The sequence below is a fragment of the Lissotriton vulgaris genome, chromosome 8 (assembly GCF_964263255.1).
Source record: "Lissotriton vulgaris chromosome 8, aLisVul1.2, whole genome shotgun sequence".
Taxonomy (NCBI): Eukaryota; Metazoa; Chordata; class Amphibia; order Caudata; family Salamandridae; genus Lissotriton; species Lissotriton vulgaris.
This window is the reverse complement of record NC_141696.1, coordinates 1,373,790,525-1,373,810,424: the sequence shown is the minus strand read 5'-3', so window position 1 is coordinate 1,373,810,424 and position 19,900 is coordinate 1,373,790,525. Positions and strand designations below refer to the sequence as shown.

The 19,900-nt window shown below is 46.2% G+C and overlaps 1 protein-coding gene across 6 annotated transcripts in view; it reads right to left on the bottom strand.

Moving 5' to 3' along the window:
• The window catches only part of ITSN1 (intersectin 1), a 1,645,471-nt gene that overhangs the window by 33,967 nt on the left and 1,591,604 nt on the right, over positions 1-19,900 (bottom strand). For all 6 annotated transcript variants that reach the window (XM_086935345.1, XM_086935347.1, XM_086935346.1 and 3 more), the window contains one exon: positions 2,659-2,826. In XM_086935345.1, coding sequence (XP_086791471.1) covers positions 2,659-2,826 — 168 coding nt within the window. The remainder of the gene's footprint in view (positions 1-2,658; positions 2,827-19,900) is intronic.

Below are 19,900 nucleotides of genomic sequence, written 5' to 3'. Positions count from 1 at the left end.
TCCCAGTGAAAGGTAAACACATGGCATCAGCTCCTCTACTCCTGGACTCGCTATTAGCTTTCAGTAGAAAGTGCGATGCAACAGCATCTCTGGCAGTCAAGATTGTCTCTGGCAATATTCTGCACGATAATCTGGGGCAAAGGAACTCTCCTGACAAGTAGTCAAGTGTTGGGCCTTTTATATCATATCTTATCTGAGAAGGGAAATTACAACCTCACCTTAAAAAAAGTCTGATAACCTGCATCAAGATGCTAGTCTAAGACGTATTCTTATTAAAAAAAAAAAGTAAAAGTATGACAATTCCGACTACACTGTTTTGGCTATTGTTCTTGTCTGACCTTGAAATAGAGATAGCAAGGCATGTGTTCCAGACTGATTTTGCTTCAGGTGTCTTATCAATGTCATTGTCCGAGTGACTTGACACTTGCATGGTTCTTCGAAAGATAAGGACAGATCACACCTGTGTCAAAGCAAACATGATGATTCTGCAAAAATCTGAGTAAAATGGAGGCTTGCCTGTTCAAAATAGAGTCAGCCTTAAAGTCTTTATGCAGGTACAGCACCCTCTCAACATTCTTGGTAGAGTAGCCCAGTTCAAGATGACAGGGTGGCCTCGGATATTGTATGTCCTCCAAAACTACCCGTTATCCATACCTCACACCTGCTTTCGGAACATACTTGATAAGATACGACTATTCCTGTATCTTAATCAGCCATTTCATTTAATGTTTGGCAAGTGTGTTTAGTCGCCATAAGATAGAAGGATGGGGATGACTGATATTAGTTCATATTACTGGGCAGCCCATATACTGATTAATGATTGGAAGAATGGAGGGTGGCATGACCCAGCTTTCTGCTTAGAAATAGTATTCATGGGCAGAGACATAATCCTGAGTATGTTTAATAGAAACCCCATTCTTTAACACCTCTCGGACCCTACTCAGATGGTATCTCATGTGGATATTCGCGCTACAATGGACCGTCAGGAAGAAGGATCACTTGAGATACCTTTGGGTTAGGGATGTTGGTTGCAACACTCGTCCTCCCTTGAGGGGTTCAATAGATTCAGATGATATTGGTATTTCCACAGTTGGAGACATATGGCAGGGGAACCACTTGATCTAATTTTAAACCCTACAAACTGAATGCACCCTACATACATCTCACCTATTCCGATACCTGCAACTCCGTCACACCCGCGAACAACACAGATGCCATTTACGAGGTCCCTGAGTTTAATCCATTAGAACCTAATATTCTCATTGGTCCCGTTGGTCCCGTTGGCACAGGAGGTACATCAGAGATCCTCCTCGGATCTCTTTTCAACTCCACTGCCCACTGCCCACTGGGAGTGATGGCTGGGCCCTCTGGAAGACTCATAATGGGGAGATGCATGCATGCCCCCTGGAGTGCTGGTCCTCCCATCAAGACTTCGACTTATTCAACTTAAATACCTACACATGACTTATCTCACACCAGAACCACATGCCCACTTCTTCAATGTAATATGGGAATGTCCTCTTATTGGGCAATACTGTAGGGCTGTATAGCCTCTCCCTCACAAGTGCTGGGGATGCCTTTAGACCAACCTCCGATGGTGGCGTTGTTGGGTATTTTGGAGGATGTGGGAGGAACCTGAAAACCCCTTATTGGGATTGGCATCATACTAGCCAAGAGAGGCATTGCTAAATTCTGCAATTCTCCATCTCCTTCCTCCCCTGATTGACTGGAAAGTGGCAATGAATTGGTGCAACAAACAGGAAGAACCAATTTACACATCAAAGGAATGCCCCAGGAAACATGGACAGGTATTGGGGAAAGCGGTTAGAGCTTCAAGGACTTAGTTAATGCACAACAGAACTAAACTGGACTGCATGGTTTTCCTTCTGTGATCCTGTTGTGTGTTATATAATGTTGTGGTACCTATTGAAAAACAATAGCATTTTTATTAGAAATAAAAAGAGAGACACCATGGTTCGCTGAGGAACAAGCGGGGAAGAGAGCAAAAAAACACATACACTCCCGTCCACTGCAGAAACCAAGAAAAAGAAGTCACTGACAGTAAGAAGGGGACCACGGTGAGATCGAAATGCTCTTGGGCAGGACAAACACAAAAATAGGGAGGAAAGCCATTGCATCACGAGCAGACAACATGCAATCCAATCACGAGCAAGAGGCTTAATCAAAGCCACTCGATTTATAGGTTCTATAGAGGAAACAATAGGGCTGAGAACTAAAAAGGAGGGGAAACATCCTTTACGACGCAACTTTTGCAACGCAGTGCCTTTACAACGCGGTATTTACAACGCATTGCGCTGGGGGGAGCTCTATGATAGGGAATAAGTTTAATTTACTATCCAACACCTTCCCTAGTGTCCACGGGGACTGGAGGTGGAATAGTAAATTAAACTATTCACTATCCAGCACCCCAAAGCACTATGCGTTGTAAAGGTATTTGTTGTTAATACTGCGTTGTAAAGGCATGCGTGGTAAAAGTATGCGTTGTAACGTCATACATCCAAAAAGGAGTAACAAGATAATCAATGAAAAAGCAAGGTACAGGCAATCATAGCCTAAGCCACCATTTAAATCTTTGAATGGTCACTGACTTTAGCTCTCACCTGCTCAGCTTTACACCGGTACCCTGAATAACCTTACCTCAGACAAGCCCTCACACTGGACGTGGGCTTGTATCCACTCCAGACGGTCAGAATTCTCTTTTTCCCGAACTCCTTCATTGACTTGGGAACACAGCTCTTCTGCCTTGTCCAAAGCATGCTTCAAATGACTTTGATCGGGGTGGTTTTCAGGAGTGTTTTCTAATATCTGCAGAGAAGATATTTCAATTATGTACACACATTACCACAAAGGTATACATACAGCAAAGCACTATTAATGATTCTGAAAATACGATAGGCCATCTAAGTGAATACAATTAAGTGTAACTAGTCTTTAATTATAGATAACATTTCCAAACTGCCTTAAAAATCATTAATAGACCCATCTGACAATGAGGCGTTTGAAAATCACTAAGCACACTATTCTCACAAATCTTAATTAACTTCTTCTGTTTAAATTGAGGGTGCCATCAAGGTAGATTTTACAACACCTATTGGGTTCATGTTGCAAATGCATCAACAAACACACTAGTTGAAATGTCCACAGTTTTATAAAATTAATTAATTTCTTCTTCAGACAATACAAGTATCTGATTTTACTTATAAACCTGTATGTGATATTTGCATACTGCAAAAATAGCTCAAAAGTCAGCAGAGCACTGTACAGAGGCCAGTCCAAGTATACAGTAAACAACTGATAGAAGAGGCCGCTGCATTGTGATGTACTGCTCTTTTAAGAGGTGTGTCTTCAATTCCTTCCTAGATTAGAGAACCTTTGGGGTGGTCCTTATGGCTACGGGAATGTGATTCCAAACATGACTACTCCAAATAGTTTAAGGCAGATACCTATATACGTCTTAAGGACAAAAGGAAGGTGCACTACACGAACAAATCAAGAGGATGTAAATTCTTTGAAGGTTCTTCTTTTTTATTAGATTTTCTTTGGAAAACAACAACGGCACACAGCCAAAGCGTTTCGTTCCCCCGTGCCATGGGAACTTCGTCAGGGCTAGCTGAGTGAAAAAGGGCTTCCAAATTCGAACCCAAGCAAAATATATATCCGTATACAGATGCCAAGTGAGCGTCACACACTGGAAGAGCAATCGTCGTCCTAATAAGTAGAGGAAAGTCTTTAATAGTATAAATAGGAAAATTCGATGCATCCAAGAGTTTCAAAGGAATACTACTATTGTTCGCTCTTCATAAATCCCAAATGTTAGAAGGTGACAGGAAATATATAAATTCTTATAACACCACTGTTGTATGGTCCCCTTCGGAATCAACCAACGATTAGCAGTAGTAACAAAGGGTGAGGGCCCCAATTGGTTGGAAGAGCAGTCTCCGTATAGTGCCCAATCAGGACTTCCGTGATAAGAAGTTGACGGGCATGCTGGCGCGAATCTCCATCGACGCTGCCTATATACGTCTTAATACTTCAGAGCATCTGAGAACATTGTAAGTGTTTTAAATACAAGTTCTTCTTGAAATAACGAAATGGTTACTTATCAGTAGGAGTAGTTTTGCAGCTTGAAGGGTTTTCTGGATGCACATGTTGTGCATTATTCCCTTCTCTTTTTGGGCATCCTTGACCTCAAATTGGTGGTATGCCTGTCGCCTGTGTGACGTCAGAAAGCACCCTGAATGTTCCAGTGCGTAGTTGCCATCTTCAGGTTCGTTTTTCTTTCCATTCTTGTGTGCTTCCTCTTTGTTCCAGTACTTTCCCCACCTGTTTATGTTATCTCCCATTTCTGGGGAGGGGGGTAGGTCGCATGTGAAACCAGAAAACTCTTGGTTTTGCCACATGAATCCTTTTCTGGATTCACATGCTGTGCATTAGATTACGTAGTGGTATACCTTCTCGTGGGTTGGTTGGGATGAAATGAGGAACTGTTATCATTCAGGTGTTGCAGTACTTTTTGTACCACCTGTGCTTCCTTGTTCATTTGGATGTCCACACAATAATGTTTTGCAAAGGTGTGGTTATGCCCATGTTGCTGTTTCATAGATTGCATCCATTGGAACGTTTGCCAGAAAGACAAGTATTGCACCCTTTTTCAGTTTTGAATGGGCTCTTGGGTGTGCGGGTGGTGTTATGACTGCGTTGGAGTAGCAAATCTATATTGATACACAATTCATCTTGTAATTGTTCCCATGGTCACTGGGGAGCCCTTGGTTGCTCTTGCGAAGGAGAAAACCACCTGGTTTTCCTTATGGAACCCTTTAGTTTCTTCAAGGTATTAAATCAGAGCCTTTCTTACATCCAATGTGTGTAAGGCTTTTTTGTCTGTGTTTTAGGGTTTTTGAAGAAAGCAGGCAGCTGTATACTTCGGCTAACATGAAAATGAATTAACACTTTTGGCAGGACTGTAGGTTAGTTCTGAGAACCACCTAGTCCTTGTGCATTTGCAGATATAGTTCCTGTACTGTTAGTGCCTTCAGTTTGCTTACTCTGCGTAGCGATAAGAATGCGATTAGAAACACTGCCTTGAGCATTAGTGATTTTAAATCTGTCTTGTGCATTGTGAGAAGTTGGCCTGGTATATGATGTTCACTATTCTAGTGAGCACCTTGCACCAGTCCAAACAACCCTTATGGTGATGGTTGTAAAGTCAACCTTATAGACCAGCTATCCTAGGGATAGCATGGGCAAAGCAGTCTTAGGCTAAACTCAAGAGGGCATGCGAAGCCAGCTGTTTTACCATATGAAATCCCTTTAATACCAAATGAAAGGACACCACACAAGATATATATTGAAAATATATATGTATTTATTTCTAAACAAACCCCTGTACTCTTTATGAACACAGAAGCACAAGCGCAAAACAAGTAACTTAATAGAATAGACAAAAGTTGCACAATTATGGATAGGGCGGGGTGGTCCGTCAAACCATATATTAAAAAAGTGGTATAAGTATCACAACACGAACAATGGTAAGCCTAGGGCCTTGGGAATCGCTGGGGCTACACTGAGCTAACAATAGTTAGGGAGCAGGAGGCCCACGAGAGGAGTGTGCAGTGTCTAAAAGCACACAAGTGTACACATTGAAATCAATGGGTGTGTAAAAGTTATAAAGTTAAGATTTAGGAACCTTCCGACTGGAATAGAGCTTAACCACTTGAAACTAGGACACTAGGGATGTAAACCTCTACAGGAGCACCGTAGTACTCGCGTTACCTAACCCACGGCTGAGGGGGATTGGGGTGCAAGGTGCAGCTCTAGATCTACTCACCTCTTTCCTCAACCACCGAGTGCAAAGAGTGAAGTTGGGGGAGTACCTATCTCCATCCCTTCCTGTGCAATGTGGGGTCCCTCAGGGGTCGGCCCTCAGTCCGACCCTTTTTAACATCTATGTGACCCCACTTGCCAGGCTCATTAGATCTTATGGGATGGAGATAGTTTCCTATGCGGACGACACCCAGATCCTTGTCTCTCTCTCTCCCAGTCTAGCGTCCCGACTGCCTCCAATTTTATTTCTTGTATGGAAGCAGTCGGTCAATGGATGATCCTTAACTCGCTTAAATTAAACGGAGAGAAGACGGAGATGATGGTGTTTGGAGGGAAAGATGACGTATGGTCATCCTGCTGGTGGCCAGACTCATTAGGAGCCTGTCCCACCCCTACCTCCTCCGCAAAAAATCTCGGGGTTATGATTGACCCTGCCCTTGACATGGGTAAGCAGGTCAGCAGAACCATCTCCACCTGCTGGAGCATTATTCATGTCTTGAGGAGGATCAGGCATTACTTATCCCTACAGGCAAGGAAACAGCTTGCTGTGGCCCTCATCGGCTCCAGGATGGACTACTGTAATGCGCTGTATGCGGGAATGAATAAGAGTCTACTGCAGCGCTTGCAGGTAGTCCAGAATGCCGCTGCCAGGTTTGTCCTGGATCTTCCTAAACGCACCTCAGCCACAGCGGCCAGAAAGCTGCTACATTGGCTTCCTGTCGAGGCCCGTATTCACTTTAAGACCCTATGCATGACATACAGGGCTTTGGCTAGAAACAGTTCCACTGGTGTAGGATCCATCTTGTCCCGCTACACTCCCTCTAGAGATCTGCGATCCTCTGGCAGACTCCTGCTATCTGCCCCCCGTTTTAGGAGAGCGAAATGGGGTGGCAGGGCTTTCTCCACTTTGGCGCCCAAGTGGTGGAATGCACTCCCGCTGGAAATAAGATCCCTACCCACTCTTCAGGCATTCAGAAGTGCTTTGAAAACACATCTCTTTGTGCAAGCGTATCTGTAGTGATGTAGCGACTACTCTTTTGATCTGTTTTGTTAGGCGCCTTGATGCCTTCGGGTTATTGTTTGCGCGTTATACATTTTATTCAATCAATCAATCAACAGGAAGCGGGTGCACAGGTTTAAAAGTGTGTCGGGTTACGTCGTGAAGATCTATGGAGCCTTGGAGTGAAGATGCTGCAGGCGGCCAGAAGAGAAGAGTCCGGGTGGATCCAAGGGTGGATCGAAGATGTAGAGGACCTGAAAGCAGAGGGGACAGAGTCTGGGTCACTAGCCAGTTGACAGCGTGGAACCAGGATGGAACCAGGCGATGTCGGGATGCGATCAGGTGCTGATGGGAAGCTTATCTCTGCAGCCACGCGGTCCAGGAGTCATCGACGATGACCAGGATGGAGTCACGGGCTGTCCCACGAAGGCTCTCGCTGTCGGCGGTGTCGGCTTCAAGATTGGAGGCAACAAGCCTTGGCAAAGGCAACCCACGCAGGAATCGATGTAGGCTTCTTACTCAGACCAGCAAGGTCTGAGGGGCTGCTTCTTTTCAGGGAAGCAAGGGCCCAGTCTGGAGCAACCACACAAATGGTGATAATTATTTGGGATCGTCACCAAGATGGTCACGACGCGTTGAGCAGGAAAATGTAAAAGGGCCCCACGCAGAACTCATGGAGTGTGCAGGGCAGATCTTTGGTGCAGATGCTGCTCGGGGCTGGGGCTTCTCAAACCCCAATGCACAGCTTTGAGGGGACCTCGGGGGCTGCACAGTTAGCATGTCGCAGATTTTTCAACAGAGCCGGTCCCACGTCGCCTCCATGGGTCTCAGCTTTGCAGGGACTGTGGATCGGGCTGTTGGATGTCTGGGAATCCGGTTCTTGTCAGGCTCTGGGCTCGGGCTCCGGCGGGAGGCGGCGGCAAAGCAAGTCGTCGATCGCTGGATGGTGCCTGCTTGTGCAGGGTGGTCACTCCTTGACCACAAGGGAGATTCTTCAGTCGTCTTCTTCCAAAGCAGAGTGATGAAGGTCCAGAGTTTCGTTTCAAAGTTTCAGTCAGGATAATCTAAAGTCCTACTGACTCAGCTCCTACCTATATACTGATCTTAGGGGCTGGATGGGTGGGACCAGGGAAGGGGGCGGTTCCACCCCTTTCCCTTTGTTCAGTTTCGCGCCAGAGCTGGGGCAGGAAAGCCCAGCACCGGTTTGAACAGGACTATGCATGGGACATCTTGTGTGCCCCAGGCATGTCTCAATCCTTTGAGCCCTCCCTGTCCGAATACACAAAATGCTAGCACCTACCAAGGCAGGAAACCTATTGTCCAAGCCTCCCTCGCTGGAAGGACTCCCAGCAGCAGGAGGTAAGACTTGTGTCTGTGGCAGCAGCATCCATTTTGTGATGCTGAGGCTCTGGTTAACTTTAACCGGGAATAGTTAGAACAACATGTCTTCTCCCTCTAGAAGGGTGAAATGCTACCCCCGTCGCCAGGACTGGCGAGGAGGTAGTATTCCAAATCGTATGACACCTTACTTGTTTTGATAAAGCCAAACCATAGTTAGCATCTAACCGCGAGGATTATAATGCACTTAAGAGTATATGGTATGGCAATATCCCAGAACAGCTAAAGGACATGGTTCCGAAAGCTGCAGACAGGCTCAGCACATGCTAGAGCACCATCTCACATAAAACCAAGCACTCTGTCTTCAGGATTGTTAAGGCCTGCCATAGGAGTGACTTATAGGTGTATATATGTCCAAACATAAGGTTAGATATAGGTATACTATATCTAAGCAAGGGGTGATTACACCACCTTGCCCCAGCTGACTGATCAGCCAGTTGTGTCAATTTGAATGGCCAGCCAGGGGTGGCAAAAGATATGATGCAGCCCCTGGTAGGCCTTGGATGCACCTATGCCCTGGGTACCTATGGTACACTGTGCAGGGGCTCATAAGGTGACCCAGTATCCAATTGGAGATGTACCTAGGATACATGGAGACCATTTTAAAGAGAGAGCCGATAGCCTGGGGTCCTGATTAGCAGGATCCCAGGCCAACTAAGTCGAAAACCAGCTAAACACTAGGCAAAAAATCTGGGGTAACCATAGTCTGGTATCCACCTTCCTACATGCATAGCTCAAAGGGTTTTATCATTAACTGTGTTAGCACATTATTCAAGTTCCACAATGGTGCAGGAATTTATCTTGGTGGAGCAATTATTAATAGGAATTGTTTTATCCACTGGATATGTGAAGACGCTGTTACCGGACGTGTCCCTGATGTAGGCTACTATTGCTGCCAGATGTACTTTTAAGGATGAATGTGTCAGACCGCTATCTAGCAGATGAGTAAGATTCGCTAGCACAGGTTCCTGTTTTGTCCTTTCCTCCATATGTCTTTTATTTGTGCACCAGTGAATGGATTGTTTCCATTTTACTGCATGTCATTTGCATGTAGTTGCTTTCCTTGCCTCCTTAAGGGTTTCCATTGTTCTTGGCAGTAGTTGGAGTTGCCCAAACTCTAAGTATTCAGGAGCCAGGCTGCTAGGCTGAATATTGCTGGCTCTGGGTGGTACACTCCCCCCACCTGAATTCCTAGCAGATCTTACTCTCTGCTTTGATTGTCACCATTTGTCCTCTGAACATCTCAAGGAGGTCCGAGTAACAAGTTTGTCTGGCCCATTGTCATGCTATGAGGATGAACTGTGTTCCTGGTTGTCTCTCTTTCTTCAGCACCTTCAGTATTGGGGGAATTGGAGGAAAGGCATAGGCCACTCTCCCTGATCAGTTCCCCTCTGAGTGGTGGTGTTAAAACCTGGAGGCAAAGTCTTGGCATTTTGCCTTTTTTGGTATTGCAGACAGGTCTACTTCTGGCCTCCCCCACACTCTGAATATTTCAGTTCCCATTTGTGGGAGCTGCTTTCTTGTCTGATTAGTCTGTCTGACTCTAAGCTCTCCTTTCCTGGTAGATGGACTGTTTGCAGTGTGAGCTTTCTTGGTATTGCCCATTGCCATAATTCCTGTGCTAGTTTCCTCAGGGTGAGTGATTTTGTTCCTCCCTGTTGTTGAGATGAAATGTTGTTGTGTTGTCTGTCTGGATTAATCCTGTTTGACCTGTGATGCATGTCTAGAATGCCTTCAGGGCTAGGAACACTGTTTTCTTTTTCAGCTAGTTGATATGTATAAGCTCCTCCATGCTGTTACATTGCCCACGCACCTTCAGGTTGCCTGTGTGTGTTCCTCAACCCTTGTGGGATGCATCTGTTGTGATGGTCAACGTTGGAGTTGTTGTCTTGAATGGTCTTCCTAATGTAACATTCTTGGAGTTCCACCATGGTGCTTCTTTTTGTACCTCTGCTGTGACAACCTCTAGATCCTCCCAACTCTCGATGGCTTGTGTCTATTTGTTGCAGATCCATTCCTGGAAAGGACGCATATGCAGTCTTGCTTGTGTAATGAGTGGTATGCATGATGTCATCATACACATTAGTTTCATGACAGTCCTCACTGTCAGAAACTGCCCCTTATGGTATAGGTGAACTTGTTCTGCCATCACCTTCACGCTCCTCTGGACAGGGTGTGGCAGTGCTGTTCTCTAGTTTATGATTGCCCCCAGGAACACTTTTTCCTGTTCCGGTTGTGGTGCCGATTTCTTGTGGTTTAAGGAGAAACCCAGTCACTCTAAAGTTTTGATTACAGTTTGAATGTCCCTTTTACGTTGTTTTGAATTTGCCTTTACTAGCCAATCATCTAGGGATATATAGACTTGTATTCCTTTTCTTTTTAGATATGCTGAAGACACTTTGTAAAGATCCTTGGTGCTGAATTTCTCCTAAATAGAAGGACTCTGAATTGGTAGAGTACTTTCTCTAGTACAAACCGTAGGTATTTCTTGTAACATTGATTCATGAGTATGTGTAGGAAGGCACCTTTTGGGTCTAATGTGGCCATATAGTCCCCTTTTTGCAGGAGTGGGATTACTCCCTACAGGGTTGTCATCCTGAAATGTTGCGTCCCAATGAACTTGTTTAAATCCTGAAGGCCAAGATTGGTCTTAGGGTAAAGTCTTGTTTCTGGACCAGGAAGTAAGGTGAGTTGTTCCCCTTGTTTTGTTCACTTTTGATTGTCTTCTTTAGTATGAGTTCTTTGACCTCTTTCATGAGTTGTATGGTCTCGTTCCCTTGATATCTTTTGGGTTTTGGGGAAATTGGTGGTGGTTTTCTGAGTAGTTCTATGCAATATCTGTGACTTTTAGGTCTCGTGGCGTTAACCACGCAAAAGCGCGGTCTCGCCAGAGACCAATTGTTACTGGCTTCGCTTTCGAGGAGACAAGACCTGGCCGCGCGCATCTGCCAGAATGGGATCGGAGCGGGTGGCCCGCACAACCACGCACTCCGCTTCCGGCAGGCTAGTCACACACACACCCACACAGAGACGCGCGCAGGCACATACACCCACACGCAGAGACATACACGCACGCAAACACACACTAGCGCACATACACCCACGCATACACACGAGCGCACACATACAGAGACACACACCACCACCCCCCGCCGCAAACACACAAGAGCGCGCGCACACACACGAGTGCACACAGACACCACCCCCTCCCCCGCTACAACTAGGCCCCACTCACCTCATCGGCGCAACTCCGGACTTCAGCCGCCACCGCGGGGCTCTCCATCGGGCATGGGAGCCTCGCGTCACCACTGCTCCTCTCCTGGCCAGCCACTCCGTGAGCGCGAGCTTCCAGCGGGAAACGGAAGTCCCGCTCCATGGTAGTTTTCATCACGCGCACCACAGCACCGGCGGTAAGAGGGCTTCGGGGGCTTCAGTTTTTTTAGGTCTCAGCTAGTTTTGGGAGGGCAGGGGGTGGATGAATTGGGAGAGCAGTTAAATGGGACTGTGGTCCGTGATCGTGCTGAAGTCTTTAGCAGTTGTGGTGTTTGTGGGAAGGATAGTAATAACTGTATATCATGTTAGGATCACTTAAACTTTTAGCTACTGTGCGTTGGGATTACTAGGGACGCGGGGCACAAAGGTGGATGCGGGCACCGTCATGGGCATGCTACTTAACTGCTGACCTGGCAGCTTGCTTGCGCTCTTACCATAGGTGCTATTTAGGGGTGGGCATATATATATATATATATATATATATATATATATATATATATATATATATATATATATATATATATATATATATATATATATATATACACACACTGGGTGGTGATATTCAGTAAAATGAAATATATATATATATATTTGTTATATAGGGGGAAAAGTGTGAACATATTAACATTTTACATTTTTTTATTGTTTTTGGAGCAAATCTTATTTCCTCCTGTTTTGGGGCTCTGAAAGTCTTCAATTCTGGGACCTTCTCCCTCAGTCCCTGGCGTTTGTTGTGCAATGTTTTCATTCAACATTTCCACCGGTATTGTAGCACTACTGATTGGATGGGGTGTGAGGGGGAGTGGTCAGTTTCATTGTCCAACTCCTGAGGCTGAAGGTAGACTTAAACCATTTCTTCACCCCTATTCTCCCTTGACTCTACTCTGACTTCTGTTGTACGTTACCCTACTTGAATTGTTGCTCTACGTCCTGTCTCCCAAGTATTGGGTTGTCTATTTCATCTGAGCACCCAATGCATGTGCGGTGAGGCAGTTCCATTTAATCGGGTGTTGTGACAGCTACGTTAACATGACTTCCAGAATGTGCTGCTTATTATGGTCATGAGTGGCGATATTGGCACCCTTACTAAAATAAAAGTTGGCCATTGATTGAGTGCACAATAGAAACGCATGATGCATACCAAAGTGTACGACCATCTTTTCACTGTCAATTTTTGCAAAAAATGATCCAGCACACAAATCAATGTATGCAACATTAAGGTGGGCTTTGGATATTATATTAATAAGCACTAGTTGATTTAGTAACTATGTGGTTTTTCTCTTGATTATATAGCCTAAAGGTTGGCTTGCCAAATATAAGGAGGACGAAACGCGTTGGCTACATGTGTGAAGAATCAAATAAAGACTGAACTTCTAAAAAACATCCAAAGATTCTGCTACTGATTGATTTTCCATTTTTTGACTTATGCACAGTGACTATTATTGTACAGATTTTCAATACATTGATTTGTGTGCGGGATCATTTTTTGCAAAAATTGTATGTTAGAACAAATTCTTTGTTCTAGGAGGTCTAGGGAAAAGAATCTCCGATCCGTGGCACCGTAAAAAAACTAGGCAAAATACAGGATAGGTGCAATTGTGCTTAAAACCTCTTTTCCCATTTTTTTGTTCTCAAATCTTTTCACTGTCACTTTTGCTGAATTCCTGTTTGCTTGCCTCTTATTTCCTTTTTCCCCCTCAGTTTTTATGCATATGGATTGGAAAGACAAATGTTGCTACTGCATAATAGACTGCAGCTTCATAACTCAGTAGGATTCTGAGAAAACTGTATTTTACTGACATCTTAAATTTCTGGTCCTCGCCTAGATCTTCATGCTGTGCATATCTTCTACATTTGGAGAGCTCTATCTCCACATTACAGTTTGTTGTTACCTTCTCAAAGGGTCTATTGGCTTTGAAATTAACAATGGTATTCCGAGCTACTGTGGCTCAAGTTTGAACCTTTAAATATGATGGGAGAGTAGAGCATTTTAGTTCATTGTACTGATTCCCTGTGGCATATTTTTTTTTAACTTTTAGCGCGAGGCGCGTGCACGTCCACACCACTCGCATGCTTGTTTGGACTGTGCCTCGCGACAGAAGAGAAAATGCACTTGTCTGCATTAGACATGCACATCAAATATTTATATTCTGCTCAGCAGTCTCAATACATTTATTTTGTACAGCTTCTGTAACACCTGTTTTAATACTGCAATCAAAATAAAATAAAACTGAACAGGACCGTAGATGACGTGTGACGTACACTGCAAACAAACTGAGCATTCACGCGTTTATGTGTCTATACACTCCGGCACCCGTGCACACATACAGTGGTACGCACACAGCAGAGCATGCACACTAACACACGTATAGATAGATACATGAACACAGTGGCTCACACACGAACACACACAGTAGGCCACATACACTAACTTGCTGTACACACACAGTACATCACGCTCCACATACACACGCACTCAAGGTTAAACGCACACGCATACAGTGGCACAGGCAGAGTGGGTCACATACAACAGCAAGGTCCGTAACTGTCCGGTACAAACCCACTCGCAAACAGCGTGACTCACAAGCGCAGTAGTGTATACCCTCACACTGTTACATGCTTAAAGTAGCACACAGTATACGATGCAGTGACACATAGACAATTACTATGAAGCACACACACTTAGACAGACACGAGCATGCCTGATTCCTGATGTGGACATAGCATTCTCTGCGTTCTGTAGTCTGAGGGGCATTTGACACACACAACCACCCGCCTTTAGCTCATACACACAGTATGTGCCAGCGCTGGCCTCCCTCCTATATCTGCCTTAATGCGCTCTTGTTCTGCCAATTACTCTCCAAGGGTGGGGGACGTCGCATTTGTGATCCCCCCGCCCGCCTGGAGGCTCGGGCACATTACACACGGAACAGCAGAGGTCCCCAGCCCTCCAGCTGCCTAATAACAGAGCTGCCTGCAGGCCGGCGAGGAACAAATGGGACCTGCCCCGCCGAGCTCGGCACCAACAGCTCCCATTATCAGCAAGCCGCTCTTTAGTGGGCAGAAATATTGTATGCCCCACCTGTGTAAACTATACACCCCTGTTTTCTTACCCATCCTAGAGACTAATTACTACTCTGATCTCTAGCGGTGAGCCACCAGTGTACTCCGCTCTCTCTGGTTAACCATTCATTCTTTCGCTACCCACTGGCAAAGCTTGAGACAGGGGCCCCTCAACCCTTAAAGGTGCCCCTATTAAGCCCAACGAATATCGGTAAGATATGGGAGAGACGGGGTGGTGCCGGGGCTCATCACATTTTTGTAGAGGGAGGCATCGTTTTATTTTACACCACTGGCTTGGGGGCTACCTGGCGTATCCCACGCTTGTTCTGGAGCTGCTGGTGCCCTGTCTGAGAAGTACCACATAAGTCACAATTGTTCACCCATGCATAAAAGGAGACACCTCACGGATTCAAGGGTGCAATGAACACGTCATATAGTTCCCCGCGCTTTTCGTCATCAGAGTGTTCCTCTGTGTGAGGGTAAGCAGGCGAAAGGGGCAAGATATGTGCTAGTTAGGGAATGTTGTATATAAAGGAGTGTGAGTAAGTTGCTGTCTCCTAGTTTGTCAACTGTTGCATCAGTCAGTTTGTTGGATCTCACTACCTAAGATGGGACAAGGCTGCCCCTTTCGCTTGAGTACAGAAGGTAGGGCACCACCCACTACAATGAAATGAGCAGTGCATAAATGGGGCTAGTATTTATATGCACTATGTGAGTGGAGGGTGCCCAGTTTATTTCTATCCTTAGATTCCTCTTTTTCATGCACACATTAATTCCATCCCCCCACTCCATCCATCCCCCCATCCATCCATCCCCCACTCCATCCCCCACTCCATCCATCCATCCCCTCCACTCCATCCATCCATCCATCCCCCACTCCATCGCTATCATCTTGCAAATCATCTTTATACACCAATACAGACTTTGCTAAAAATTTAATGCAACACATTGTCATATACAATGCCAATAACTCAAACTTTAACACTGCAAGACCTGGTGCATTGCAAATGCTTGTTTCCACTACCGCGGGTAATCCCCTATTCTGCCTCCCACTGGTGTTTTGGGGGGCCTTTCTTCACTGGACAAGTCACTTGTTTGTTGCCCCTCCACCTAGGGGAGTCTGTCCTCTTCCCCTCCCTCTTGCACAAATGGGCTGCCTACCCAGGTGCTGCCACTGTTGGTACATGGTCTGCTGCGTTTGCCTGATGTGTTCTGCCTTGTGTTTGTTGCTGCTGCCCGATGTGAAAGGTGCTCAGTCTGTGGGACTTTGGGTTGTGCATCCACCACTTCTGAATGAGCCTCTGTACTTCAGAGACCCAGTCAGCCTGGGCAGTTTCATTGTCCTCTTTGATCTGTTGTAAGGGCTCATCGACCGCCTGGACGAATAGTGCAGCCAGGGTAAAGGGCATGTTGATAATGGAGGCTTGTACCTCAGGTTTAAACCTTGACACTCTTAGCCAGGCATGTCTCTTCAACGTTGTGCCCGTGCACGTCTGCTGCCCCCAAGGCTGATTTTAGGCATGTGTTAGCGACATTTCGGTCTTCTTGCATGACATGCTTGGTCCTCTTTTTGTATTCCTCGGGTAGAAGTTGCTTTAGGGCATCCATTTTGTTCCATTGCTGGTGTCCATATCTGTTCAGCAGTGCATTTGAGTCAGCAATCCACCACTGTGTTGTTGCCTCCCTCTCCATCTTCCTTCCCACCATGTTGAGTGTCTTGCTCTCCTTTTCTGGAAGTGGCCCTGTAGGGGTGTGGGCACTGTACCGCTCTCTTGCAGTTGCGACAATGAGGGAATCAGCAGGCTCGTTCCCCTGTATGTATTTTGGATCCTGTGTTGAAGGCTTATCTTATTTTGGAATCAGGGAGTCACTGTTCCCGAAAGGCTTATTTGCCTTGATCTAAAATGCTGGGCGGCATTGGTAGGTATAAACTACTTTTGCTTGAAGGCATTGATGTCTCGAGGGGAAAACAGAAATCTCCCTTCTCTTCCTCCAACTGTACTGCCTAAGTTTCTGCAGTACTCTTGATCGAGCTCTTATACAAGGAGAGGTAGTCTGGCGGTGATGGCCTCAAGGGGTAGCTGTCTACCCTTTCTTCGGGGGAGTCTGTGTCGCGATCGTTCCAGGACTCCTCGTCGAACCCTCCTGCTCCTTCAAGCTCCTTGGGTTCTTGAGAACTCTTTCTCAGGTTCCTTTTCATGGGGCTCGGATGTTGCTGGAGCCTCCAAAGCAGATTCTTGCTCTTTGGCGTCGAGGGCCGTCAAAGGTTTCCTTGTAATTCAAAATTCTCTTAACTTGACAGTATCCTGGCGGCTGCATTCTATATCAGTTGCAACTTGTTCAGAACATTTTCTTGGGCATTGAGTAAAAGGCCATTGCAGTAGTTGACTTTTGACATAACTAAGGCACTGATGAGTGTTTTTCCAGTGCTAGTCGGGAGTAAAGGTAGCAATTTCTTTATCATCCTTAAGACATAAAAGGATGAGGAGACCACTGCGTTGACATGCTGTTTGAAGGAAAGGCTCTCATCAAATATAATGCCTACGTTTCTGGCCTTCTTGACAGGGGTGGGGAGTGATACCAGTTCAGCTAGGGTCGAGATTGTTTTTCTTTAACAATGGCTGAATGATGGCCTTTTTACATATGGAAGGGTAGGTGCCTGGGCAAAACATAGCATTACAAGTGCTCACTAGCTTATTACCTATCAGACAACAGGATCATTTTTAGGACTGATGGGGGGCATGGGTCAGACGGGGATCCTGATTTGACTGTATTGACCAGATCAATGACCTGTTCCACTGGCACTGGCCTAAATTCCAAGAAGCTGGGGGAATCTCTACTCCTATTGTTGTCAGCTAGTTGATTCCTGCAGTGTTGTTTCTCCAGTGAGCGCCTCGGTAAACCATGGCGCTGAAGGAGTCTTCCTGTTTTTGGAGAATATTTTGTACGGTACCAGTTGCTGAATGTATTTTGGAGCCATTCTGTGTAGTTAGAGGAGGCTAATTCAGGGTCTGGCACAGCCTCTGATTGGGAATCTATAAGATGTTGTCTAAGATGGGCTTTATTAATGCTACTACAGGCCCTGAATTGTTTGGAAGAGTTAGCGTTGGTGCGCATACAGATGGGCTGTAGTATCCTGATGTCAAATAGTACTGCGCTATGATCAGACCATGTCAAGGGGAGAACCGTCCTTAATGAGATGTGATCACTGTTTGAAAACAGACCATCTAATGTATTCCCCGCTGAGTGAGTAGGCTACCTCACTTTTTGGGAGAATCCTAAAGCCTCTAATTCCGAGATGAGAGCTATAGAATCTCTGTCTATGAGGGCCTCCAGATGAAAGTTAAAATCCCCCCAAATTGCGAAATTGGATTCACCCGCCACAGGTTCTAATAGGTCACCTATTGCCGATAGAAAATCTACCCTGGAGCCTAGTGGGTGATATAATAGGGTCCCCTTGAAAAACTGGTGTTTAGTGAGTATTATATTAAAATTAAATGCCTCACAGACTGCAGTGGTAATCACCTCTGTCCTGAATGAAAACTCGTCTCGGTAGATGAGTGCCAGTCCTCCTCCTTTCTTCAGGGTTCTATTACATCTGTATGCTGAGAAGCCATCAGGAGTAGCAATACAGAAATCTGGGCTGAGGGATGTTTCCGTAATAAATAAAACATCCAAGTCATATTTATCTAATAGATCTGCTATCTCGTATTTATGTTTAGGGAGAGAGCGTGCGTTGATCAGGGCAGAGTGAATCTTATCCTTCTTCTTAGGGATTTTTTGAATTATCTTATTGTTTCTCTGATCCATGGGGTTTGTTGGTGTCCTGTCATAGGCCACCAATCTGAACCCACAGGTCGGGCACGAATCTGTGTTTTTAATGGGAGAGATCTCCAGATTAAAATGAGGACAGACCAGCTTACCATAATTACTATTACTGTAGATGGTCATTAATTGTTTTCTGGCGTATTATCTTACCCTCCTCTGTTCTTCTGATTGACCTGGACCAGAGGTCCTGGCCCTTGGCCCAGTCCAGGCGCGGACGGGCGCAGACGGGCTTGCCTCTGGCGCACCAGCGGTGCGCCCACTTCGCACGTCCGCTGCATGATGGCACCATAATGCTTATATGTGGTGTGAGAAGTGGGAAAGCCCGGCCAATCAAGAAGAGCCGGACCACTAGAGCACCCACATCTCTGAACTACCGAAAGTGAGGATGTAGAGAAGTTGTCTCCGCTCTTCTCCCTTCATTCAATCAGCCACTAGAAGCTGCGGTGGACAGGGAAGAGAGCGAGAGTGAAAGAGCAGGTGCCTGGCGGTGACCAGAAAAAATGTTTAAGAATAAAATGAATTAAAAAGATACAATTGTGAAGTACAAAGGCAGTAGTAGCAGTGTAGATTAAAATTGCATGCGAGCGAAAACATAAACTAAGGCCAGAGTAGCGCAGCACCAACAGCACTAACCTTTCTGTCCGCTGCGGGACAGCGCCATAATGCTTATATGTGGTGTGAGAGGCAGAAAAGCCCGACCGATCAGGAAGAGCCGGACAACTAGAGCGCTCACCTGTTAGACGGACCTGGAGGGTCGTCCGAGGACAAGGGGAGAAGTCTCCGGGGAGAGCCGTCTCCAGCGATCGTACAGACGAGTAACTTCCCCCCCACAGATGTACACCAAACAAAGATAAGGTTTAACGTTCTTTATAAGTAATCTTGAAGTATGATAGAATGGTACAAGGAGGTCAGGACTCAGGGGTCCCCTCGATTCTAGTCTCTTGGATGGGAAAGGGGGTAGCGGGACAGTCTTGTTACCAATCTGGTAGATGCGATGATATGATGGATAGCTCACAATCCTCGAGCTCGGCGTTCTAGGTGGACGGGCCGCGGCAGCGCCGGCAGGTCCCGGGATGATCGTAGGTAGCGACGGTCCGCGGCAGCGCCAGCAGGTCCCGGTGAAGGTGGTAGTTACAACGGTCCGCGGCAGCGCCAGCAGGTCCCGACGAGGATGAAGGGTGCAGAAGGTTGCGGCAGCGCCAGCAGGCAGGACGATAGTTCACAAGGCAGGGCTACGGCAGCGCCAGTAGTCCGTCAAGGATGAGTTCTTCACGGGGTCTCTCGACTCCAGGATACAACTGCCTTCCTGCTCTGGAGCTGCCCCAGTTATAGGTCTGGCGCCCTTTGATGTCCGGACCCTCGCACTTGGAGGTCGGGAGGTCCGGGATGAGGGAGTCCAGACACCCAGCAGGGGGGTGGAGCCAGTGCCCGGGGGAGCTGGGGGCGATCGGCACCTGGCGGGGGAGAGCCATCGACACTTCTTTCTCCCAT